This window comes from Hemiscyllium ocellatum, chromosome 8, assembly GCF_020745735.1.
Source record: "Hemiscyllium ocellatum isolate sHemOce1 chromosome 8, sHemOce1.pat.X.cur, whole genome shotgun sequence".
Lineage (NCBI taxonomy): Eukaryota > Metazoa > Chordata > Chondrichthyes > Orectolobiformes > Hemiscylliidae > Hemiscyllium > Hemiscyllium ocellatum.
The window spans coordinates 80375050-80402532 of record NC_083408.1 but is presented as its reverse complement, the minus strand read 5'-3'; the positions used below and the strand labels follow the sequence as shown (position 1 = coordinate 80402532).

General features: G+C 39.1%; 1 protein-coding gene across 5 annotated transcripts in view; it reads right to left on the bottom strand.

The window, feature by feature from the left end:
- Positions 1-27483, bottom strand: part of LOC132818342 (serine/threonine-protein phosphatase 2A 56 kDa regulatory subunit gamma isoform) — a 170613-nt gene that overhangs the window by 32293 nt on the left and 110837 nt on the right. For all 5 annotated transcript variants that reach the window (XM_060829272.1, XM_060829273.1, XM_060829274.1 and 2 more), the window contains 3 exons: positions 19500-19592; positions 11725-11855; positions 7203-7262 (listed from right to left, as the gene is read on the bottom strand). In XM_060829272.1, coding sequence (XP_060685255.1) covers positions 7203-7262; positions 11725-11855; positions 19500-19592 — 284 coding nt within the window. The remainder of the gene's footprint in view (positions 1-7202; positions 7263-11724; positions 11856-19499; positions 19593-27483) is intronic.

Here is a 27483-nt window from a genome sequence, read left to right as displayed (position 1 = left end):
TCAGTGCACCCACTCTACTCCAAGACCATCCTTCCTCAGCTAAGGAGACCAAAACTGCATGCAATATTCCAGGTGTGGCCTCACCAGTGCTCTGCATAATTGCAGCAAGACATCCTTGTTCCTGAACTCGAATTCTCGTGCGATAAGGTCAGCATGCAATTTGCCTTCTTTACTGCCCAATTCACCTGAGCGCTTATTTATGGTAACTCTCAACGTCTCTGCCTATCTCCCATAACCTTCAACGCTGAAGTCAAACAAAAATCGGAGTTACTCAGCAATTAAGATTCATTCAGTGACCCAGCCTACATTGCTCACTGGAGGATAGAATTCCAAACATGAACAATGCTCAGAAGAAACTGCACATCACCATCTGAAATAAGAGATTCCCAATCTGAAACTGGAACATCTAGTTCTGGAATCCCCATGAAAACATTCTCTCACTATTTACGTTGTCAAATCCCCTTAGAATCAGTAGGATCACCTCGCCTGTAAACACCAATAAGGACTGATCCAACCTATTTAACATTTCATCATAAATCAACTCTTTCATTTCAGGAATACAAAGAACAGGAGCATAACAGGCTGCAGGTGTTGAAACAGAACAAAGAAAAGGATAAAGATGAAATTGAAAGTGAGTTAGAAAAGATGTACAAATTGAGTGCAGAAAATTTCAGAGACTGGCAAAGCATAGGAATGAAAAAAGCAGAGGGAGGCAAATTGAAATTTATTTATATTGAAAACAGAAAATATGCTATGGCCACAATCAAAAGATATGTAATTTTTATATGTACAAGTCATCTTGTTGATAAATTTTACTCTGCTTTTTTGTTTCCCCCTTGTATTTGTCCTACTTTGTCTTTTATTCTATTTTCCTTTCAGAAGACAGATAGATGCTTTGGGGTAGTTCAGGTTAGTGCTACAATACTGAATATTGCACTTGCATAAATTTCTCCGGGTCATATCAACAGGTTGTGTTCCAGTTGCACAAGGAATTTTGTCACAGCTTCTTGGTGAATGTTGGGGTGTATGGTGATTTAGAAGAGTCTAAATAGCAGGTTGGTCATGAAAACAAAGCAAATGGACTTCCAGACTGCTTGTCTGATGTCATACAAGAAACTTGCCAGAATGGCAAGCTGCATCAGCCATAGGAATACCGAAATGCAGCAGAGCCATGAAGAAGGTGGATCCTTTAAGAGGCTTTAGGGAAATACTGGCATGTCTATTTGGCTACAGTCTATTGCTCAGAGGCCAAACTGAGAGTAGGATGGAATTTTCAGGGCTATGCCAGGATATCTGGGAAGAAACAATACACAAAAAATAAAAATTAGGGTTAAAAGTGTAGCAAGAGAAAAGATGACATAATGGAACCTTAATAACCTGCAAGATGAAGCATGAATGAGAACTGGAGTGGCTTTGGGATCAGAGGCAGAAACAACACTAAAGATAAACACTAATTCATATTGGCTCAGAGTTGGAAATCAGGCAGATGTTTTAACATAAAGGGAGTAACCCAAGGAACAAGCAATATATTACAAAACAAAATTTCTTGAAATTAGATGATTGCTGATGTTACACTCCTTCCTTATAATTAAGGACATCAAATATCAAACAATATGCCCAAAATCTCCCCCATCCATTAATTGTTGAGATAGTTATAAAAGCAAATGCACTTCCAGACTGCTTGTCTGATGTCATACAAGAAACTTGACAGAATGGCAAGCTGCATCAGCCATAGGAATACCAAAATGCAGCAGAGCCATGAAGAAGGTGGATCCTTTAAGAGGCTTTAGGGAAATGCTGGCATGTCTATTTGGCTACAGTCTATTGCTGTACCTGTTTTGACACTTAAGAAATACTTTGCTAATTGGACATTTTTCTAAAACAGCAATTTGGTTCTTTTATGAATTGTTCTGAAGGCTTTCATCTTCAATAAAGCTTATGTTACTCATTCTTACTTAGGTATGAAACAGGAATGCACTGCACTAAAAAGATGCCAAACTGATGCAAGACTGAAGTCTTCAGACGCTATGTGAGAATAATTATTAAGAATTTTGCACTATTGTCCATTTGCACAACAAGTTAACATCCCATCATAGTGACAACAACATACATGGACTCTTCAATTATAATTTAAGAAATCAAAGAGATATAAACAAAATCTGATAATGAGACACAAACTGATTTTTGGAATTACAATTGGGTGCTGTCACTTTTATTCTTTCAAACAATCTTTTGCTTTCAGTTGTAGTGAAGTTCAATGTTGTAATCAATTTTCTTTATACTTAGACAAGTTTGAGCGTCCAACTTATTTTTAACATGGAAGTAAACACAAGCATATAATTTGGAAACAAAAACTATTTCAGAAAGGTCAGTGCAAAGCACCCAGCCGATCAAAAAAAAGCTTATAATAAAATATAATAATTCAACTCTTGGAAATAAGCTTTAAGGTTAATACTTTCCTGTTAACATTTCACCAGTGTAGATCATTAATCTCTTTTATTATAAAACTGTAGCTTGGAATATAGTAAAACATTACTTTTTCTAATGTGACTGCGTTCAAATATACATAGGATGCATCGTCCAGACTTAATATGCAATTACCCTGACCATTACTGTTTGTGTTATTGTCTGAGCATGTGTGGGAATTTGGAAAGCATTCTCATTGGAAATAAAATTCAGAAACAGTATATGCAATTGTCATAACATTTAGGTGACTGAATGGTTATGTTCCAGAAAATATGAAAACTGCAAACATTACATCTCGATCTAAAGACAGGAGGGAGACAGAAATCAGAAACATAGGCAGTTAATCTAAAATCTATCATTGGAGAATTCATTTTTAAGGCATTTTAGAAAATCATATTTGAATCAGGCAGAGTCAGATGAAGGACAAAGTGTGTGAGACTAATCAGAGATTTTTGTGCAAGTCACAGTCAGGATGGACAAAGGGGTCCATGATGCTGCTTATTTGCATTTCCAAAACGTATTTACAAGAAGGTTCCACATTATATGTCACTACACATGATTAGAGCTTGCCTAACTACCAAGAAACAGAGTTGTGACAATTGTTCACTTTCAGAATGACAACTACTAATGCTGGTGTGCCAGAGGAATCAGCACTGGGATCTCAAATATTATAACCTATATCAAGGACAAAGGGATACCGTATTGTAGCCAAACTTAATATTGATACAATCAAAGGTAGGAAAGGGATGAATATGCAAAGGAATACAGATTAATTAAGTGAGTGAGGAAAATTGGTGGATGGACTATAAGATGGGAAAATATGAGATTGTTCACTTTGGCAGGAAGAATAGAGATGTAGATCAAAATTGTTAATTGAATTTATTAAATTCTTCAATGGAAAGAGACTACAGAATGTGGTAGTAGAGAGAGATCTGGGTGTTCTTGTATATCTCAAAACAAAAGCAGACAGTGCAAGCACTAACTAGGAAGTCAAATGAAATATTGGTCTTTATTGTAAGAGAAATAGAAATATAAGGTTCTTGCTACAACTGTGCAAGGAATTGGTGAGATCACACCTTCGGAGCACTAGTACAGTTTTGGTCTCTTTTTTGAAGGAAGAATAGATTTATGTTGAAAGCAGTACAGAGATCAGTCACTAGATTCTTGCAAGATAAGTTTGAACAGACTGGGCTCATTTGCTTTGGAGTTGAGAAGAACGAGGGCATTTTAATTGGGGTTGTTTAGCTCAGTTGGCTGGATTGCAATAAAAAGTTGATGGCAGAAGTATGGGCTCAATTCCTGTACCAGCTGAGATTACCATGAAACAACCTTCATGTCCTCCCAACCTTTCCCTCTCACTCGAGCATGGTGACCCTCAGGTTAAACAACCATCAGTCTCCTTTCTCAAATGAGACAGCAGTCCCAGAGGAGTATGGTGACTTTACCTTAATCTAATTGAAGCAAAAGTTTCTGATGGGTCTTGATGTCAACAGGATATATTTTCCCTTTTGAGGGCAATCTAGAAAAATAAGGTTAACTGTACACAGAAGGGGTCAGCCATTGGATAATTGTACTTGCAAAAATGAAAACACACTAACTGATACTGATGAAAGGAATGTGGGGCTTAGAGTTGGAAGCTATTCATTTGTAATGTCTCATTTCAAAATTAAATCAAACGTGAAAAAAGACGGATTTTCACCATTCTTCAATTGATTGGAAGACATTCAACAGGCACAGATTAAAAGTAACGAGGTCTACCATTTAAGAGGGAGATGAGGTGGAATTTTTTCTGAGTGGAGTTGGTCTGTGGAATTCTGTTCCCGAGAGAGCAGTGGATCAATCTGCCAGATATATGAATCATCACTGAATTTATAGCCTTACTTCACTTGTTGGTAAAGTGTTGGATAGGATTTATAATCATCTAGAAAATAATAATTTGATTAGGGATAGTCAGCACGGTTTTGTCAAGGGTAGGTCATGCCTCACAAACCTTACTGAGTTCTTTGAGGTGGTGATCAAACAGATAGATGAGAGTAAACCGGGTGAAGCGGTGTATATGGATTTCAGCAAGGTGTTCGATAAGATTCCCCACAGTAGGCTATTGTACAAAATGCGGAAGAATGGGATTGTGGGAGATATAGGAGTTTGGATCAGTAATTGGCTTGCTGAAAGAAGTCAGAGGGTGGTGGTTGATGGGAAATGTTCAACCTGGAGTCCAGTTACTAGTGGTGTACCACAAAGGTCGGTGTTGGGTCCACTGCTGTTTGTCATTTTTGTAAACGACCTGATGAGGGCGTAGAAGGGTGGGTTACTAAGTTTGCAGACGACACTAAGGTCGGTGGAGTTATGGATAGTGACGAAGGATGTTGTAGGTTACAGAGACATAGATAAGCTGCAGAGCTGGGCTGAGAGGTGGCAAATGGAGTTTAATGCTGACACGTATGAGGTGATTCACTTTGGTCGGAGTAACCGGAATGCAAAGTACTGGGCAAATGGTAAGATTTTGTAGATGAGCAGAGAGATCTCGGGATCTGTGTACCTGGACCCTTGAAAGATGCCACCCAGGTTGACAGGGTTCTTAAGAAGGCATACAGTGTTTTAGCTTTCAAAGTTTGAGAGAATATTTGTAGCTCGGGTGCTCGTTGTTGTGGTTCTGTTCGCCAAACTGGGAATTTGTGTTGCAAACGTTTCGTCCCCTGTCTAGGTGACATCCTCAGTGCTTGGGAGCCTCCTGTGAAGCGCTTCTGTGATGTTTCCTCCGGCATTTATATCTGTATCTGCCACTTGCGGTTGTCCGTTCCAGCTGTCCGCTGCAATGGCCGGTATATTGGGTCCAGGTCGATGTGCTTATTGATTGAATCTGTGGATGAATGCCGTGCCTCTAGGAATTCCCTGGCTGTTCTCTGTTTGGCTTGTCCAAGAATAGTGGTGGTGTCCCAGTCGAATTCATGTTGCTTGTCATCTGAGTGTGTAGCTCCTAAGGACAGCTATCCTTAGTAGCCACACACTCAGATGACAAGCAACATGAATTCGACTGGGACACCACCACTATTCTTGGACAAGCCAAACAGAACAGCCAGGGAATTCCTACAGGCACGCATTCATCCACAGATTCAATCAATAAGCACATCGACCTGGACCCAATATACCGGCCACTGCAGCGGACAGCTGAAACTGATAACCGGAAGCGGCAGATAAAAATCACTATAAATGCCGGAGGAAACATCACAGAAGTGCTTCACAGGAAGCTCCCAAGCACTGAGGATGTCACCTAGACAGGGGACAAAACGTCTGCAACACAAATTCCATTATAAGGTCACTGCATTATAAGGGGGATGTGGAAGCTTTGGAAAGGGTACAGAGGAGATTTACTAGGATGTTGCCTGGTATGGAGGGAAGGTCTTATGAGGAAAGGTTGAGGGACTTGAGGCTGTTTTCATTAGAGAGAAGGTGGTTAAGAGGTGACTTAATAGAGACATATAAGATAATCAGAGGGTTAGATAGGGTGGACAGGGAGAGCCTTTTTCCAAGTATGTTGACAGCGAGCACGAGGGGGCATAGCTTTAAATTGAGGGGTGATAGATATAGGACAGATTAGTTTCTTTACTCAGAGTAGTAAGGGTATGGAATGCTTTTGCCTGCAATGGTAGTAGATTCGCCAACTTTAAGTACATTTAAGTCATTGGACAAGCATATGAACGTACATGGAATAATGTCAGTTAGATGTCAGATTGTTATGACAGGTCAGCGCAACATCGAGGGCCTGTACTGCACTGTAATGTTCTATGTTGCAATTTACAACATCAAATCTCATCACTTTTTTGGGAAATGCAACTGAAACGGTGGGCACAGTACCAGCCGCAACCTGCCAACCAGTATTGTGTTTTTAATTATAGATTATGCATAATTCACTTGTATTACTATTCTACCCTGCACTTAAAAAAGCATCTCATACATAGGTTGCATATAAAATTAAGAGAGTACTTCGAGAACTGGATGTTAGTATTCAATGTTCTACTCCTCACCCAAGGAATACAAAATGGTATAAAATTCAACAGTAGCAAATTTTACTTCAGTTTCTATTCAACTTTTTCAAATGTATGTGCTTGCTCTTCAGTTTTAATTTTTTTTCTCCCTTCCCCTTCTCAAGAAAGGATGTTTACATACTTTGAGATAGCTTTCTAAGCTCTCACGTAAATTTTAATTTAGAAATATTTTATAAATCTCTTAGAATACATCCTCTAGTATTAAGCATCAACTTTACCATTTTAAAGATGTTAAAATCACTTGTATTTCCTGTGACTTTCATCCTTCTTGACTACCTCTGCATGAAATATAATGCAGTTACTTGCTGTTTTAACTGATTTGTAATGCTTTAAAGATCTTATCTACATTTAAGTGCAGAATACAGGTCAACATCTTTTTTAATATAAACACCTACTGGAATAATAAACCTCACCAGAAGCACATATATACTTAAATGCATTACCACATGGGAGCAAAACAAGTACATGCAACCTAGTTACATTTCCTTTTGATACACCACAGACCTATTTTTAAATATTATACTCAAACAAACTGTCATCACATGCACACATTCTTCTGGTAGTTATGGTGATCATAATCAATACTTTAACTCATTGTTCTTTGAAAAAACATAAGTATATTAATGTCAACTGTCATTTTTAAATTTCAGAATAACTCCATATTGCTTAAAGAAAATAGCATTTACTCACCTTCCCAAAATTTCCAACAATTCTGCTATACCATTGTGATGCTCAGTTTCATAAATAAACCTAGGGCCAATGAATTATAATATATTCAGTATAGAATCAAACTTAATCCTATTAACTAAACATTCAAGCCAGAACAGCAATAGAGAATTATACAATTATAAATTATACTTACACATAAAATTTATTCTAGAAATTAAGTTCAGAGGTCTAATTTCATTATGCAAGTAGGGAAACTGAAATTAATTATTATTTGAATGGGAAGTAAATCAGTTGTGAAAATAATCAACTTATAATAATAATATAATACCTTTAACATATTGGAACATGCCATGGTATTCTCTACAGGACAAGAGAAATATAACACTGAGCTACATTATGAGTAGAATCTTGCTGATGCATCACTCATTTATACCTCTCAATCGTCGATTCTCTTCACTCTCAAATGCCTGTCTAGCTTTCACATAACTGAATCTATATTATTTACTTCAACCATAGGCTGGGACATTTTTCCACTGGAGCATAGGAGATTGAGAGGTGACCTGATAGACGTTTATAACATAATGAGAGGTATAGATAGTGTTGATGGCAGATGCCTTTTCCCCAAGATGGGCAATTTCAAGGCTTGGGGGTATATCTTTTGGGTGAGAGTAGAGATTTAAAAAAAGACACGAGGCAAATTTTGTTTTAACCAGAGGATGGTTTGCGTGTGGAATGAATTTCCTCAGGAAGTGGTGGATGCGGGTACAATTACAATGTTTAGAAGACATTTAGATGGATATGCGAATAGGAAATATTTGGAGGGATATGGGCCAGGACTAGGCAGATAGGACTGGTTTAGTTTGGGATTACGTTTGCCATAGACTAGTTGGACTGAAGGGTCTGTTTATGTGCTCCATGACATTTCCTGTGGCAGCAAGTTCCACTCTCAATATCTTTGGGTTGAGAAATTTTTTCTGCATTTGCAGCTGGATTACTTGGCAACTCTTGACAGCATGGTGGCGCAGTGGTTAGCACTGCTGCCTCACAGCATTAGGGACCCAGGCCCTTGGGCAAATGTGTATGTGGAGTCTGCATATTCTCCCAATGTCTAAAGATATCCAGGTTAATTGGATTGGCCATGTTCAGTTGTCCACAGTGTCCAGGTTAGGTGGGTTAGCCATGGGAAATGGAAGGCAATGGGTTGGGTCTGGGTGGGATGCTCTTCAAAGGGTCAGTGCAGACTTGATGGACCAAATGGCCTCTTTCTGCACTTTAGGTACTCAGTGAGTCTATGAAACTCTTAATACTGATAGCCTCTAATCACCACAACAAATATACACTCTATCAAATCTTTTAAGATATCTACTAAGAAAAACTAAGGGAAAACGCCTGTTGATCCATGACCAACCACACTTAAATGTTAGAACAGCATTCCGTCATATTGTTTCTAATCTGAAGAACACAAGGTCACAGAATGCATGCCAGGTTAAGGACTTCAAACTTTGCCACTAAGGGCACCTTTATTGTACCAGCACAGATTCCAGAAGGGTAGGGTTCACAGAATGAACCTGAGGTAACCAACATATGCGCCCACATACTGTCAAACACATTGGATCGCACTATCAGAAGTGGATTCAGCACAAAACTACAAAATAAAACCTGGTCTCCACTGTATGGTGCCATTACCACTGTAAGTGGGATAACGCAAAGAAAAATTTACATCTGAAATTAGGTACGAACAGCTGTAGGTGAACCAAATACGGCCACATCCTGACTTGCTACATTCCCGAATCCTTGATTACAATCCAAGCTAGAAGACCAACAATGGTTCAATGTAAAGTGTAAGAAAATCTACCAGGAGCAGTACTATTATAACAGCCTTGAATCCAAGCACTTTAAATGAGGAAGCAGAATGCCAGTAAAGGAAGGAAGAAAAAGGAAGCAAATCCTACACTTTGGGTTCTACTACCTCATAGAATGTCGTACTGCATGTGTTCAAAGATCTGAAGATTTGGAATTGACTAGTTCTGTGCCATGGAGATACATGGCAGAGACTTGCATCTGAGCAGATGCTATTCTCAAATTGAGGAAGAACTGATGATGCAGAGCTTCGTACTACATATGACATAAAATAACATATTATACAGTGCAACATGCACGTCAAACACCAGAAGTTATAGCCTACATAAACATCTAAATGGTTCAGCAACCAACAGATCAGAGGAAAATTCTATTGCTATCACATCGTGACAAGAATTGTGGCAATCAACCACGAAACAATCAAGAGAAAGCTTCATGAACATCGTCAGTCAGAGTGGAGCCCAGGATGCAATTCAATATAGAGGGCTGAAGTGCTTGCATCTGGCTTTGAATAGATTATCCTATTGTTTCCTTTCAATAGTTCCATTATAAATATTACATATATTGACTTAATTAGTTTACTAAATTTTACATTAAGTAACTTATTGCACTGAAAACTGCAAAAGACTCAAAATCCCATTTAAAATGTTGAAGACGTAGATAAAAGTAGCCACTCTCCCAGCCAAGCTGCTCTGATACAACTATGACATAATGCTAAAGATTGCCTAGGTATGTCCTAGATCCATGTCTGTGTTATATATAGATAAAAAAACTGCATAACTGTCAGCACATCAGCCTTCTCAATCAGTAAAGCAATGCAAGTCATCAATAATGCTGTCAAATTAACTATAGTCACCAATATCCTGCTTGATTCTCAGATAAAGTTCTGCTTGAATCATTCTATTTCAAATCTTATCAAATTCTTAACCTAGACATGACACGAGCTGGATGCCGGGAGGAATGTATGCTGTATGGAGGAATGTTATTTGACCAAGTATGTTGAACAAAAGCGAAATCAAAGAGGACTAGATTCTTACTGATGATCACTGTAGTTGGCAGAGGACAGTCATCCAATGCCTCAGCACAATTATGCACAAATTTCTCAGATAAGTGTGCATCCAATCAATTCACTTGTTTCATTAGATGATTTTTAATCCAAAATAAAGCTGATTTCATAATGTTTAGCACCAATCACAAATTTTCCAATAGCAAACCATTTTTGCCAGGAATCATAAAATCCCAACAGTACAGATAGAGGTCATTTGGCTCAGAGTCTGCACTCGCCTTCTGAACAACATCCTACCCTATTCCCATATAGCTCCACATTAACCATGGCTAATTCACCTAACCAACACATCCCTAAGTTCTACAAGACAATTTTGCATGGTCAACTCACCTAACCTGAACTATGAGAGGAAACTCGAGCACCTGGCAGAAACCAAAACAGAGGGGGAATGTGCAAACTTCACACATATTGTCACCCAAGGCTGGAATTGAACCCAGGTCCATGGTACTGAGAGGCAGCAGAGCCACTATACTACCACTAGATGGAATTCTGAGCTGGGCTGATGAACAGCAAGTAAACATTTTCAGCACAAGTAATAGAGAAAGTCTGAATGTATCTTCATGATTTTTAATGGTATCAACACCTTGAACCCCCCCAGAAATCAGAAACCAAACCAGTCTGGTCATGTCTTTATGATGTAACAAGAGCAACAGTACAATAATTCACCTTTACATTTCTAAAAATCTCTCCACATCTACAACACCACTTAGGAAAGTGATGGAATATCTGTCGCTCATCTGGCTAAGATCAGCTGCAACACTACTCAAAATGAGCAATATCATACAACACAGCACTGTTTGTTTGTTCAACGCCCCCCACTACTGGCACTTTGTAGCTGCATTATACGTGATCAACAGGTGGCACCTCTCTCCCATAATCTCCACAATTGGATTATAAAAGTGATAATACAGCAAGAATATTATCACCATTAAGTCACATTCAACTAGTATATCTACTGCTGCTAATTAACATGCTAAAATACTCTACCCACCCCTGTGGATCCCAGAATACTCTATCCACCATCATCATAGGACAAAACCCACCACGACCTCTGCAGTACAATTACAGATAGATAATAATTGTGGTCATGCATAGTCCACATCCCAAGATTAAAAGCGAAAGTCAGGTTATACCGTGTGCGCTTTATTCAATTCTGCAAAATGCAAAGGAGCTTTAAAGCAGAGAAAGAAAATCAGAAGAGACAAGTTGATTTATGATGTTGGACAACTGTGGCATCAGGAAACAGTGGGCTTTAGAGTCTTGCAAGCTGACCATATTAGAGATATATAATAAGTTCAGAGAAAAATCTTTTAGGCTGAAACACTTGCAGAAGGAGCTCATTTCGGACTACAACCATTAGCAAGTTTCTTTTCAGAGTAATAAAGACATGAAAATTCTGAGATTGCTCAATGAACAGTTGAATTTTCTGATGGCAGGAAAATGAATGTCACATAGCTTACATGCCCAGAAATGTCCAAAGATGGGTGGAACACATATGTTTTAACCTCTTAAGCATTCGAACAAATTGGGATTCTGATTTTAAAGATTACCAACTAGATGCCCAATTACTAATTAAAAATATGGAATACAAATTTACACAAGTTTTCAGTCACACACCTATAAAATATATTATTGATTTGTTTTCTGATATAAGCCCTTAGGCCCAAGAATTTTCCATAGATACGATGCAGAGTTGTTTTCAAGAAGTCTCGCTCACGTGGATCTTCACTGTCAAATAATTCTAATAGCTGTTTGAAAAGAAAAAGTTAAAGTTAGATTGAAAGTTTATATATACATATGCACAATCATGGTTGAAAATGTTTGACAATTATAAACAGTTCAGAATATCTTGGTTTTAGAGGCAGTTTGTGGCCACCCTTCAGAAGACTTGTCATTCTCTTCAAATTATTCATAATATTTCTTTTCTTACTAATACCAAAGTACACAGCCAACAAATCTAACACGTCAAAGGTTGTACAATTGATGCAAATTCATCAGGTTGATCATATTCATGCAGATATTTAATTAAACCAAAAAAATGAAACTCGGGGTTCCTATTGGGCAGTGGTCGCATTCCTGACTCTGGGCCAAACAGCCTGGGTTCAAATCCCAGCTGCTTCAGAGGTATGTTGCAATATCTGTACAGGTTGAGGGTGTCAAGTTCTAATGAAGGAAGGAATAAAATGATAGGGGAGATAACTCAATGGCTGAAGAAGTGGTGCAATGTGCAGGGATTCAGTTTCTTGGATCATTGGGATCTCTTCTGGGACAGAAAAGACCTGTTCAAAAAGGACCACTATCCTGGCAGGGAGGTTTGAGTGTTCTATTTTGGGGGCTTCATATTTAACAGTGAAAATAGAAAGATAGATGAGGGTAGTTCTGAATTAGAAAAGACCAAGTTAATTAGCAAAGACAGACAAGAGCTAGTCAGAGAACAAAGTAACTTTGAAGAATTAATCTGCATTTATTTCAATACAAGAGGTCTTAGAGGTAAGGCTGATGAACTCAGGGCTTGTATGGGAACTTGAGACCGGGACTTCATAGCTATTGTGGAAACTTCATTGAGGGAAGGACAGAACAACTAGCAACACAACATTCTAGGTGTCAGGTAAAATATGAAGGACAGAAAGTTGGTGGGAGAGTGGAGTGGCAGTTTTCAAAAAAGAAAACTTTACGTAATTACAGGACATATTCCTCGGGAATCATTTCATGGATTGAAATTAGAATGAAAGGGATGATCACCTTGATAGGATTGTACTATAGGCTCCTCCGATAGTCAGAGAGAAATTGAGAAGCAAACATGTGGAGACCTCAAGTATATTTAAGAATAATAAAGGTAGGGGGTTTTAATTTTCTAAACAATAACTGCCATAGTGTTAAAGGTTTGGATGGTGAAGAATTTGTTAAATCCATTCAAGAAAATTTTCTTTATCAATACATAAATATTCCTTCTCTTGGGAAATAAGGCAAAGCAAGTGGCTGAAGTGTTAGTGGGGGAACATTTTGGGACTAATGATCATATTACTAGTAGTTTTAAAAGAGTTATGGAAAAGAATAAATCATCTATTAAAGTTAAAGTTCTTAATTGGAATAAGGCAAATTTTAAGGGTATGAAACAAGAATTTTCAAAAATTGACTGGAGTGGATTGTTCACAAGTAGAGGACGAGTGGGAGGTTTTCAAAATTGTGATAACTAGAGTTCAGAAGCATTATGTTCCTGTCAGAGTGAAAGACAAGGCTGATAAGATTAGGGAACAATGGATGAATGTTAGATATACAGTTGAGATCAGTTGAATCTCGAAGAGTATAGAGTGTGCAGAGGTATTGTTAAGGACATCAGGAAGGCAAAGAGGAGATATGAGATAGCCTTGGTGGATAAGGTTAAAAAGAATCCAAAAAGATTCTGTAAATACATTAAGAGCAAGACAGCAACTAGAGAGAGAGTTGGATCCCTTAAAGGTCAACAACATTGTCTTTGTGTTGAACCTCAGAAGATGGGAGAGATATTAAATGAATATTTTGAGCCAGTTTTTACTGTTGAGAAAGAAATGGAGGCTAGATATCTTGGGGAAATAAATACTGATCTTTTAAAAACAGTTCACATTATGGAAGAGGAAGTGCTGGAGCTCTTGGAAAACATCTCCAGGACCTGATCAAGTGTATCCCAGAACGTTGTGGGAAGTTAGGGAGTAAATTGCAGGGCCCCAACAGAAATATTTTACCATCTATAAACATGGGTGAAGTACTGGAGGGTGGCTAATGCTGTTTCATTGTTTAAGTCTGTGAGGAGAAGCCTGGAAACGAAAGACTGGCGAGTCTGGTATCAGTGGTGGGTAAGTCATTAGAGGAGATTCCAAAAGATATAATTTATATGCATTTGGAGAGAAAAGGACTTGTTTGGGAATTCGGTAAGTGGGAACTGATTGGACTGAAGGGCCTGTTTCCACGCTGCATGACTACAATAGAATAAAAGTAAAACCTAAATAAAAGTAACTTAAGAGTAGAACAGTATCAAAAAACCTCATGCTATTTGGGCACTAAGCTTTCGACATGCTGGATATTCTTATGAGGAGAAGCTGGCATTTGATTTGCTTGCATTTAAGAGGTGAACTATAGGTTTTAAAATGCTACAATAATTGCAAACCGGAGTAGAGAATAGAAGGGCATTACTTATTCAGAGAGTTGTGGCTGTACTATGGATCCAAACAAGAGGTTAATGCTATGTCAATGAACTCCTTTAAATAATAAATAGCACTGAATGCAAAATTAAGCTCAAGTTCCAGCTTTGGAGGCAGATCAACTATTTTATTGTACAGAATCCAGTCTTGAGCACTTGGCTAAACGTATTCTAGTGTTAACAGATGCTGATGACATTTCTAGAAATGTCTCAACTTTGATTCCAACAAATTAGCAGTTAACGACATAGATCAATCATATTCATTGAAAATTTAAACAGGTGCCTAGGTATTAACAATGGAACTGGGATGCCGAGGTCAAGCTTCCTCCTCCCTCCAAACGATAACCTGGGTTTATGTTTAGCCTAGGCCCTAAAACAACAATCTTGTCACTAAGCAGAGTAACAATTTAAATTGTTACTGGTCTGATCATGTGAGATGCCATAGTTAATTAAATGCAAGAAATGAAATTCTTAATCCCAATTTAAAAGGAAGTATGAAATCTAGAGCAAGGACACAGTGGCACAATGGTAATGTTGTTTGATGAATAACCTAAAATCACAGGTTAATGTTTTAGGCACACGGGTTCAAATCCTCTTATAGAAAACTGAAATTTGAATTCAGTAAAAATTTGGAGTAGAGAGACATTGTACTGGTGACCATGTAACCATTGTTGATTGCTGTAAAAATCCAAGTGGATCACTAATGTCCTTTATGGAAGGAAATCTTACACCTTTACCTGATCTGGCTGAGACATGACTCTAGACCCAGTTGACTTTTAACCACTGCCTGGGCGGTTAGGAATGGGTAATAAATGCTGGTGGAACCAGCAATGCCCACATCCCATAGATGAATAAAAGTAATTCTATTTAATATTGTGAAAACTAAGCCTTCTCTTGCCTACTCAATTAAATCTTGAAGAAGGGGAATTTCCTTGACAGGCATGGCTAATAACAACTTAGCCCGTAGTGTTAGGTAAGGGGTAAATGCAGGGGTATGGGTGGGTTGCGCTTTGGCCGGTCGGTGTGGACTTGTTGGGCCGAAGGGCCTGTTTCCACACTGTGAGTAATCTAATCTTCTGAACTTCAAAACTATTTAAAGGTTATCTGCTGCACAGGTGCCCAGTAAAACCACCCAGCAATCCACAACACCAGGCCAGCTTCCCAAGGAATCCAAAAATACCAACCCTGTCCTGAAAACACTAGCACAACAGCCTTTTCCTCCCTGACTTGAAAATGAGAACCTACCAGCCTTATCATGAATTTGAAAGCACACATAACACAAAACTACAGACATATAGACAGACATGAAAGAAAACCAGTTCAAAATTTTAAGAGTACCCCTACATTTACTACAAACTTTGCTTTCCTTAAACATCCATAGGTGAGGATCAAGCAAGAAATGCAACTATCCCTTGCCCATTCTGCTCTCATTATATTGCCCAATCATAGAACCTTTCAAATCACCCATAATTAAGAATTACCTAAAACACTGCACCAAAACAAATTATTTGGCTCAGGCCAGCTTTTACATTGTTCACAAACTTCCAACCACAAGGATTTTCATACATAATTAAGCAAAGATCCCAATGCTGACATTAATTGTGTACCTCATTACAGATGTAATCACAAATCTGGCCTCAAAGCTTGACAATTGCTCTGGACAAGTTCCCCAACCATATTCATCTGAGGAATCAGCATAAGCAAAACTTATCATGTTAAGCTCAATGTTCATAAAAGAAAATATTTTGCATCATCACAGGAAGATTGATTCTAATTCTGAAATCTAGGAAATTCTGCAACAGTGTCAGAATCTAACACTTTTCTGAAATTACGGCAGTCTAAACAAGTAATGTATAAAGCTTCTATGCAGAACCAGATCAATTCTGAGATTAATTGCATAGCACACAAGTATTATGAGGAGGCAATGGTGTAGTGGTAATGTCAATAGACTAGCAATCTCGAGTTCCAGATTAATACTTTGGGTCTAAAAGTTTGAATTTCACATGATGGATGGCAAAATGTGAATTGAATAAATCAAACCTGGGAATTAAAAGCTGATATAATAATGCCTGTACAGCCTGTCATAATTACCCATCTGATTTGATAATGCCCTTCAGTGAAGGAAACCGGTTACCCACATTTAGCAACTTAGTAGTATTGTGATAGATAAAGAAGAGTGCTAAAAAGGCTCACAGCACTCCAGGTAGAGCAGTCACCAATCCCAAATGGGATGCATCCTAGATTGTTAAGACGGGGAACAAATTGTGGAGCCGTTGACAGAAATTTTCCTGCTCTACAGGGATAGTCCCAAGGAGTGGAGGATTGCAAATGTGACTCAAATTATTTAAGAAAGGGGAAAGGGATAACCCAGACCTGTGAGCTTGACATCAACAGTGGGAAAACTGATGGAAGCTGAAACACGGTTAAGGTAAATGTATGTGGAGAAAAGTTAATAAGAGACAGTAAACATTGCTTTGTCAGGGGCAGGTCATGTCTGACAAATTTAATTCAGTTCTTTGACAAGGTGACACAGGTAGTGGATGAGGGCAGTGCTGTTGATGTTGTATTTTTGGATTTTCAAGAAAGCATTTAATACGTGCCAAATAGCAGGTTGGTTAGCAAATTAGAACTGTTTGAGATTGAGGGGTCTTTGGCAGCATGGATTAGAAGCTGGCTATCAGACAGGTACATAGGGTAGACATAAATGGGCATTTCTCAAAACAGCGATGAGTTGAAGGTGGCATTCCCAAGTGATCAATGTTAGGATATTTGTCTTTCTGATTTACATTAACAAAAATGTCCAAATTTACAGATATTGCTAAGATAAGGCGAATAGTCAAATATGAGGATGATGCTGATCAATTTCAGAGGGATATCGACAAGTTGGTTATCTGGGCAGACACCTGGCAGATGAATTTCAAATTTTATTTATTTGTGGTATATGGGCATCATTGGCTGGCCAGCCTTTATTGTCTAACCCTAATTGTTCTCGAGGAGGTGGTGGTGAACTGCCTTCTTGAACAACTGCAGTCCACCTACTGAGAATGCAGAGAAATGCAAGGCAATGCATTTTGGTAGAAGAAATATGGAGAAAGTGAGGACTGCAGATGCTGGAGATCAGAGCTGAAAAAATGTGTTGCTGGAAAAGCGCAGCAGGTCAGGCAGCATCCAAGGAGCAGGAGAATCAACATTTCGGACATAAGCCCTTATTCCTCCTGAAGAAGGGTTATGCCCGAAACGTCGATTCTCCTGCTCCTTGGATGCTGCCTGACCTGCTGGGCTTTTCCAGCAACACATTTTTCAGCAGAAGAAATATGGACAGACAATACAACTTTGAAGGGAGTACAGCAGCAGAGGGACCTCAGGTTTCATGTGCATTCTTCTCTGATGGTGAAAACTGAAAGAACTGCAGATGTTGTAAATCAGAAACAAAAACAGAAGTTGCTGGAAAAGCTCAGCAGATCCGACAGCATTTGTGAAAAGACATCAAAGTTAATGTTTTGGGTCCAGTGACCCTTCCTCAGTCCCTTCTGCATTTCTGAGGAAGGATCACTGGACCAGAAACGTTTACTTTGATTTCTCTTCACAGATGCAGCCAGACCAGCTGAGCTTTCCCAGCAACTTCTGTTTGCTTTTTTCTCTAATGGTGGCAAGGCAAGTTGAAACAGCTGCGAAGGAGGCTTTTACAGGATAGGATCTTTAGGTTTATAAATGGGGGCATATTCAGTATCAAAGCTAGGAAGTGACGCTACACTTTTACAAATCACTGGTCAGACCATATTTGGAGTACTGTGTTCAGTTACGCGTACCGTTTTTAAGGAGGGGTGGAGAGACTGCAAAGGAAGTTTACTAGAATGATACTAGGAATAAGAGATTTTAGATAGAAGATTTGAGAAATTGGTTTATTTGCCTTAGAACAAAGAATATTCAGAGCTAACCTAATTGAGGTTTTCAAAACTATGAACAATTTTGACAAGGTAAAGAGGATATTCTGTTTCCACTAGTTGGTACATCATTAACTAGGAGTCACGATTTCAAGACCATCAGCAAGATTAAAATAAGAAGAAACTTCTTAGAGCTGTTAGGATTTGGAATGCGCTGGGAGAATAGCGGAATGGATTCCATAGGAGGTTCAAAAGAGAGCTGGGGATATATTTGAAAATGATGAAGTTGGAGCACTACAGAGATAGGGCTGGAAAGTGGGATCAGCTGGGTAGCTTTTTCAGCAACTGGTACAGACATGATCAAATGGTCTCCTTCCGTCCTACAATGTTTATGATTCTATGGTTGACTTTTGACAGTCCTTTGAAATGGCCCAGCAAGTCTCTCAGTCTAAGGGCAGTAGGAGGTGAATAATGCTCACAGTACACGAATGAAAAAAAACCTCTGCGGTCCTACAGTAAAGGACCTGCATTTTTTTTGATCTTTACAGCTGCAACCCCTTTTCCAAGCCCTAAGTATCCAGTGACCAGGCTTGGATCTTGGCTTTCCCATCATGCATCTAAATAAGCAATACACACAAAAGAACTAAAGAATGCTAACCACTCCCAGCCCAAGATACATAAATGTGCTCAAATACTGTGAAATTTCTACTATAACATACTGCTGTGATGCAAGCTCTTAAACTATCTAAACTTCCAGTGAATATGTTCTGATTCGAGAATTTGGAGACAGATGTGTCTCTCCTAGCGTCCTTTCCGTTGTTCCCCTTCAAATACTAGCATAAACAAATGAATTAGTAGCTGTTTATGGGTTGGTCATGTTCAAAACAGCTGACACAATGGCCAATATAATGACTACCACATTCAAAATAATTCATGGAATACTAATTGTTTTAAGGTAACTGAAACATCTCCCCATCATAACCTCACAAGGTGTGAAAGAATTTCCCAATGAATAAACCACTTTCACCAGTATTCATGTAGGCAAACAATATCAGAAAACTTTATAAGCTTTGCACTCCATTCCAAAAATAGAGAATGAAGCCAAAATTTAACCAGTATAATCTATGCATCACATGTGCTGTCAACAACTGCTGTGAAAGATCTAACTTAGTGTGATCAGTTTGAATAACCAGAAGGTTGCCAACGAGTTGAAAATGCAAAGGAAGGAAGGCACTACCACCTACACTGCAGAATTATAGGCATACTTTAAAATTGTTTTAGAATGGAAAAATTGAAAATGGCTTTATCGAGTATCTGGGTATTTCTCTTACCTGCATTACAAATTTCTGGTCAATGTACTTCTTTGCTATATTTGGTTGAAAATCAGGAGACTCTAAAAACCTCAAGAAAAATTCATACACCAACTAAAGAAAGAAAATTTTAAAAAAGTTTATTAACATTAATAGATTATCAAGATAAAATTACATTGCTTAAACAGATAATTTTAAAAAAAGTCATGTTCTAATCTTAAAGCACTTTTGGTTATATACCATTCCAGCTGAGCTGCAATATGCTAAGCTGGCTTGTAGGACATATACAAATTACTTCTAGCAATCTGTCCACTATCTTTACCCCTCCATGGTTGGGAAGTGCTTGATTTCCAGCTGTTGAACCTGCAGTAACTACATAAAAATAATTCTTTAAAAAAAATGCAAAAAGAATAGCACATTGTGTGGATAAATTGCTTCATGTCAAGACCAGAAGAGACAGTACCCTTAGGCTTTTTATCCACATTCCAAGAACACCTCGCTCTCAGGCTGTGTTTCAACTGGAATATAAATAACCTACTCAGCAATTAATTTCACAATTGTTTTTGTTTTTCCAGATTTGTACAGGTCTATAGCTTCTTATTACCAATTGCCAGTGCTCAGGTAGTAATTGCATATTAGTGGTAAAATGCTGATTTGTAGTAAGCAGCAATTAATGCTGGTTGTTCCATGCAGATTTTTTTTTTAAGGATCAAGACACAAAAGCCTAGTGTGGCAAAACAAATTAAAAATGTTATGCAGAATTTTGGAACTATTTTCTACTTATATCAGGAAGAGTTTTGCTTTGAGACATACAAGCCTTACAATATGGTTCTAAGGTAGGACCTAGTTTGAATAGCACAGTCAAGGTAATTGGGCATCTCGAACCCTGGTGACCAATAGAAAAGACACAGAAATAAACAGGAGGAGAATGGAGAAAGAGGGTGAACTAGAGTGTGCATTCCTTGTCAAATCAGGTATAGAAAGATGCAAGAAGATTGGATTGACAGAGGGGAAAAAAGACAGAAACATTTTAGATTTGACGTTTGTATACTGCCCAAAATAAATAACAAACTGAAGCAATCAAATTTATCAATTGATTATTTTCCAAGCAAGACAGGTTACTGGCCATCATAAAGTTTACCTGCATTATTAAATACTAGGTTACTTAACGTTGTGACAAGTTTAGTGGACAATTAACATGCAAATCAACTACTTGACAAATACCATTGAGATGTGAAGCATCAGATGCCACTTTCACAAAGCTAACAGTAACGTGGCAGGATCGAAGTGTTCCTACCTCTGGATCGGATGGCCTGGGTTCAAATTCCATATGACCTGTAGATGTGTTTCAGCATGTCCAAACAGGTTGTTGTAATAATCAGTGGTGTGGCACAAATTGGCCAGCACCTTGTGGTAATTCTTAATTCACTGGGCATTTCTTTTTCACATATTACTGACTCATTTGCATGTTAATTGTATATGTTGCTCAGACTCTCTTTTCCCATAAAATCTAGCCTATTGTATATTGCAGATTCATTTATTTATACAAGGGATTTAGGTGATGCTGGTGGGGCTAGCGTTTATTGCACATCCCTCTTTGGCTTCAGAAGGTAGTGGTAATCTGCTGTCTTGAACCACTGCAATCCATTTGGTGTAACTACACCATAATGCTGGTAATGAGGGAATTCCAGATTCTGACTCACTGACACCAAAGAAACGGTAACATATTTCTAAGTCAGATGGCAAGTACATAAGAGGGGAATTTGGAGGTTATGACATTCCCAAATATTTTCCATCCTTGCTCTTCTATCTCTGTTAACCTTTCCCATTCATGTACTTTTCCAAATGTCTTTTAAATAGTGTAATTGTGCCCACACCCACCACTTCCTCAGGAAGTTCATTCCACACTTGAACCATCTTCTGTGCAAAAATCTGGGCAACAGTAGAGTATTCCATCACATTATTGACTTTTGTCTTGTAGACAGGCTTTGACAAATCGAAATGTTAAGTCACTCACTAGTGTCTGACCTGGTCTTGCAGTGTAAGTAATTATATGTCTAGGCCAGTTCAGTTTTTAGTCAATGCTAATCTAAGTAGGTTGACAGTGGGAGAGTCACTGATGTTTGAATGTCAGTGGGAGGCATTAAGAGGTGGTGGTGGTTGGATTCTTCTGTTAGAGGTGATCATAGCTTGGACTTGCTTGGCATGACTGTTACTTAACATTTGCCAGCTCAAAACTGGATATTGTCCATTTTTTTATGATCAGGACTGCTTCAATATCTGAGGAGTTATGAATGGTGCTAAATATTAAGAAGTCACCAGTGAACAGTTCCACTTCTGACCTTATAATAGAGGAAAAGGCATTGACGAAGCAGCTGAAGATGGTTAGGCTAAGGACACTCCCCGTGAACTCCTGCAGAGATATCTGGAGCTGAGATGACTGGTCTCCAACAACCTTCTTTTGTGCCAAGTATGACTTAAACTGCAGCTCCCCTACTCTCAGTGCCTCCAGTTTTGCTGGACTCCTTGACGCCATAGCCGATAATTCAACTCTTGTTTGAACCCAGGGCATAATGAGGCTAGGAGCTTGGCTCTATCAGAACCCAAACTGTCTGTCCGCAATCTGAACTATCAGTGTGACCTGAGTGTACTGCTGATGAGATCTTCCATTACTTTACTGTGCACCTTGCCTACGTCGCTCTCATAGATCTTTCACACACAGTTCAACCTTTACACCCAGTCATTCAACCAGTTTCTGAACCTGATTTCTTTGAAATCAAGCCATTCATTTAAATGTCTTGTCCTAAGGCACTTGCTTCTTTTACTGGAAATCAAGTGGCGTTGGAGAAGTAGCTAAGCAAAGATTCATGGACATAGTAGATGTGGGTTTATTGCTTTAATTACTGGGAAAATTTAGTTTGAAGATGAATAGAGACACTGTACTATTTGATGCCTAGCAACTTTTTCTGGATTTAAAGAGTTTTATTTTACAGACCCAGTAGTCAGAGTAAAGAAGAAACTCAAAGTTGTCTGTCTTGTGAAATTTTATTCTCTGTAGTAGTTTCGGGGAATCTGATGGTTTCTAAATGCTAGTTTTCCAGTTTCTTCGTAAAATCTGAAGCTGTGGGATGTGGCCAATTCTCAACAACTTGAATCCAAGTTAAATGAAATCAGAACTGAGCACTTATCATCAATCTACAGCTATGTACAATTCACTTTTGTCAACAAGATATCCAACTGATGTGAAAATTCATATTTCTATTCCTTTGGCTGAGAGGGGGTACGTTCATTCCTTTTTCGAAAAACAATTCTAGTATTACGGGTGTGGGATTAAGAAACTCATTTTTATCATGTTACTTGCTAACTCTCTTTCATATTCTACTTTCTCTCTTTACTTCGTCATTCTTTACACCACGGCTGAGAGTACTGTTGACGATACATAGGATTTTACAGAATTAAATGATGATAGATAAGAGGAGCTTTCTGTATATCCTACCAAACAGGATGCCTCACATCCATTCTTTTCTTGTATGGTTTCACAACTGTCTATTAATAATAACCAGAGCATTTCTGAGAATGGGTTATTTTGCCATCTACCAAAGATGAACACTTGAATCTCTCTATTAGTTATTTACATATGATCCCTTGGTGATATCACATTGTGCCAGCTTTCAGATGTACAATGATTATACCTAGCTCTACTGTCAACCATCTAAGCTGAATTCCTCATCCCATTGATGGACAATATCCCAGGATTTTAAAAGAAATAGCTGATGGGATAGTAAACATTGATTTTAAATTTTCCAAAATTCCCTGAACTGGAAAGGTCCCATCAGTTTGGAAAACAGGGAAGAGGACTCTTCTATTCATGAAAAAAGAAAGTGCGACATCTATTATGGGAAAAATACAGGAAACTATTAAGGGGGTAGTAACAGGGCACTTACAAAACCTTAATACATCAGGCAGGGTCACCATGGTTTTGTGAAAGGGAAACCATGCATGCCTGACTTATTAGAACTCTTTGGGGAAGTAACAGGCAATAGAAATAAAGAAGAGCCAGAGAACACACTGCAGTTGGATTTCTAGAAGACGTGAAAAAGGTTACAACCTAAAACATAAGTTCAAAGTGCACTGGGAGTATATTAGCATGGGTAGAGGAGTATTAGCTATTGGAAGCAAAAGGTGAGCAAAAGGATTGGCAGGATGAGACAAGTGGTGCACTACAGCGACTATTACTTACAACTTATGTCAATTATTAAGATGAAGGGACTGAAAGCACAGTGGCTAACTTTGCTAATGCTATAAAGGTACACGGAAAACTAAGTTGTGAAGAGGATGCAAAGAATCAGCAAAGGAAGATCGATAGGATAAGTGAGTAAGTGAAAAACATTCCAGAATGTCATAAAATGTGAGCTTACCCACTTTGGCAGGAACAACAAGAAAACAAAATATTTAAATAGATTGCAGAACTCTCAGGCACAGAGAAACCTAGATATACTGGTACATAAATCATATTAGGCAGGATGTCAAGTCATTGGGAAGGCAAATGGAATGTTGGCATTTAATACAACGGAAAAAAAATACAAGTAGGAATATTTTGTTATATTTGCATAGCACATTGGTGAGGCCACATCTGGACTATTGTGTACAGTTAGGTCTCCTAATTTAAGAAATTATGTAAACATATTAGAACGAATTCAAAGAAGGTTCATTTAACTCATACCTGGCATGAGATTGGGGCGATTTATAAGGAACGTTGGAAAAGTTGAGCTATACACACTAGACTTTAGAAGAACCAGAATGCAATCCTATGAAACTTATAAGATCCTGAAAAGACTTGATAGAATGGAGGCTGAAAGGACGCTTCCTTTGTGGGAGAGACTAGAACGAGGGGACACAGTTTGAAATAAGGGACCTACCATTTAAGATGAAGATAAGAAGGAATTTTCTCTGAAAGTGGACTCTTTGGAACTCTTCCCCAAAGAACAGTATTACAGTAGCAGAAAGGACATTTGAGGACTCGTCTACTGAGGTAATATGAGCTGAGGTTAGAAACAGAAAAGGAGAGGTCACCCTGTTGGGAGTTTTCTATAGGCCTCCGAATAATTCCAGAGATGTAGAGGAAAGGATAGCAAAGATAATTTATGGATAGGAGCAAGAGTAACAGGGTGGTTGTTATGGGAACTTTAATTTTCCAAATATTGACTGGAAACACAATAGTTTAGATGGGTCAGCTTTTGTCCAATGTGTGCAGGATGGTTTCCTGACACAGTATGTAGACAAGCCAACAAGGGGCGAGGCCACACTGGGCTTGGTACTGGGTAATGAACCTGGCCAGGTGTTAGATTTGGGAGGTAGGTGAGCACTTTGGTGACCGTGACCACAATTCGGTTATGTTTACTTTAGCGATGGAAAGGGATAGTATATAAAGCAGGGCAAGAGTTATTGCTGGGGGAAAGGAAATTATGATGCAGTTCGGCAAGATTTAGGATGTATAGGGTGGGAAAGGAGGCTGCAGGGGATGGGCATGATTAAAATGTGGAGCTTATTCAAGGAACAGCTACTGTACGTCTTTAATAAGTATGTACCTGTCAGGCAGGGAGGAAGTGGTCGAGCGAGGGAGCAGTGGCTTACTAAAGAAGTTGAATTTCTTGTCAAAAGGAGGATGGCTTATATTAGGATGAGATGTGAAGGCTCAGTTATGGCACTTAGAGTTACAAATTAGCCAGGAAAGACCTAAAGAGAGGTAAGAAGAGCCAGGAAGGGACATGAGAAGTCATTGGCAGATTGGATCAAGGAAAACCCTAAAGCTTTCTGTCAGTATATCAGGAATAAAAGAATGACAGTAAAAGTTTCTTTCAATATATAAGAAACAAATGACAGGCAAAAGTAGACATTGGGCCACTTCAGAAGCCTAGTGATGGGAGATAAGGAAATAGCTGGAGAACTTAACAAGTACTTTGCGTCAGTCTTCACAGTGGAAGACATGAGTGATATCCCAACAATTAAAGGGAATCAGGGGGCTGAGTTGAGTATGGTTGCCATTACAAAAGAGAAAGTGCTAGAAAAGCTAAAAGGTCTTAAAATTGATAAATCTCCTGGCCCCGATGGGATACATCCTAGAGTTCTGAGGGAGGTGGCTGAGGAAATAGCGGAGGCGTTGGTTGAGATCTTTCAAAAGTCACTGGAGTCGGAAAGTCCCGGATGATTGGAAGATCGCTGTTGTAACCCTCTTGTTCAAGAAAGGATCAAGACAAAAGATGGAAAATTATAGGCCAATTAACCTAACCTCGGTTGTTGGTAAAATTCTAGAATCCATCATTAGATTAGATTAGATTACTTACAGTGTGGAACCAGGCCCTTTGGCCCAACAAGTCCACACCGACCCGCCAAAGCGCAACCCACCCATACCTCTCCATTTACTCCTTACCTAACACTACAAGCAATTTAGCATGGCCAATTCACCTGACCCGCACATCTTTGGACTGTGGGAGGAAACCGGAGCACCCGGAGGAAACTCATCACGCAGTCACGGGGAGAACATGCAAACTCCACACAGTCAGTCGCCTGAGTCGGGAATTGAACCTGGGTCTCAGGCGCTGTTTCTAAATTCTTGGAAGAGCAGAGTCAGATTAGAACAAGTCAACACGATTTAGTAAGGGTTGGTCGTGCCTGACAAACTTGTTGGAATTCTTTGAAGAGGTGACAAGTAGGTTAGACCAGGGAAACCCAGTGGATGCGGTCTATCTAGACTTCCAAAAGGCCTTTGATAAGGTGCCACGCGGGAAGCTGCTGAGTAAGGTGAGGGTCCATGGTGTTCGAGGTGAGCTATTGGAATGGATTGAGGATTGGCTGTCTGACAGAAGGCAGAGAGTTGGGATAAAAGGTTCTTTTTCGGAATGGCAGCCGGTGACAAGCGGTGTCCCACAGGGTTCAGTGTTGGGGCCGCAGCTGTTCATGTTATATATTAATGATCTGGATGAAGGGACTGGGGGCATTCTAGCAAAGTTTGCTGATGATACGAAGTTAGGTGGACAGGTAGGTAGTACTGAGGGAGTGGGGAGGCTGCAGAAGGATCTAGACAGTTTGGGAGAGTGGTCCAGGAAATGGTTGATGGAATTCAATGTGAGCAAATGCGAGGTCTTGCACTTTGGAAAAAAGAATACAAGCATGGACTACTTTCTAAACGGTGAGAAAATTCGTAAAGCCAAAGTACAAAGGGATCTGGGAGTGCTAGTCGAGGATTCTCTAAAGGTAAACATGCAGGTTGAGTCCATAATTAAGAAAATGAATGCAATGTTGTCATTTATCTCAAGAGGGTTGGAATATAAAAGCATCGTTGTGCTACTGAGACTTTATAAAGCTCTGGTTAGGCTCCATTTGGAGTAGTGTGTCTAGTTTTGGTCCCCACACCTCATACTGGCACTGGAGCATGTCCAGCGGAGATTCACACGGATGATCCCTGGAATGGTAGGTCTAATATACGAGGAACGGCTGAGGATCCTGGGATTGTATACACTGGAGTTTAGAAGATTAAGGGGATAATACATGTCTTGGAAAGGGTGGATGCTAGGAAATTGTTTCCGTTTCCGTTAGGCGAGGAGACTAGGACCCGTGCACACAGCCTTAGAATTAGAGGGGGTAAATTCAGAACAGAAATGCGGAGACATTTCTTCAGCCAGAGTGTGGTGGGCCTGTGGAATTCATTGCCGCAGAGCGCAGTGGAGGCCGGGACGCTAAATGCCTTCAAGACAGAGATTGATAAATTTTTGATTTAACTAGAAAATAAGGGTTATTGGGAGAATGTGCGTAAATGGAGTTGAAATGCCCATCAGCCATGATTGAATGGCGGAGTGGATTCGATGGGCCGAATGGCCTTACTTCCACTCCTGTCTTATGGTCTTATGACGAGAGAAAGATCAGGGCCAATCAAGGATAGTAGTGGGAAATTGTGCATGGAGTCCGAAGAGATAGGGGAAGTGCTAAATGAATATTTTTCGTCAGT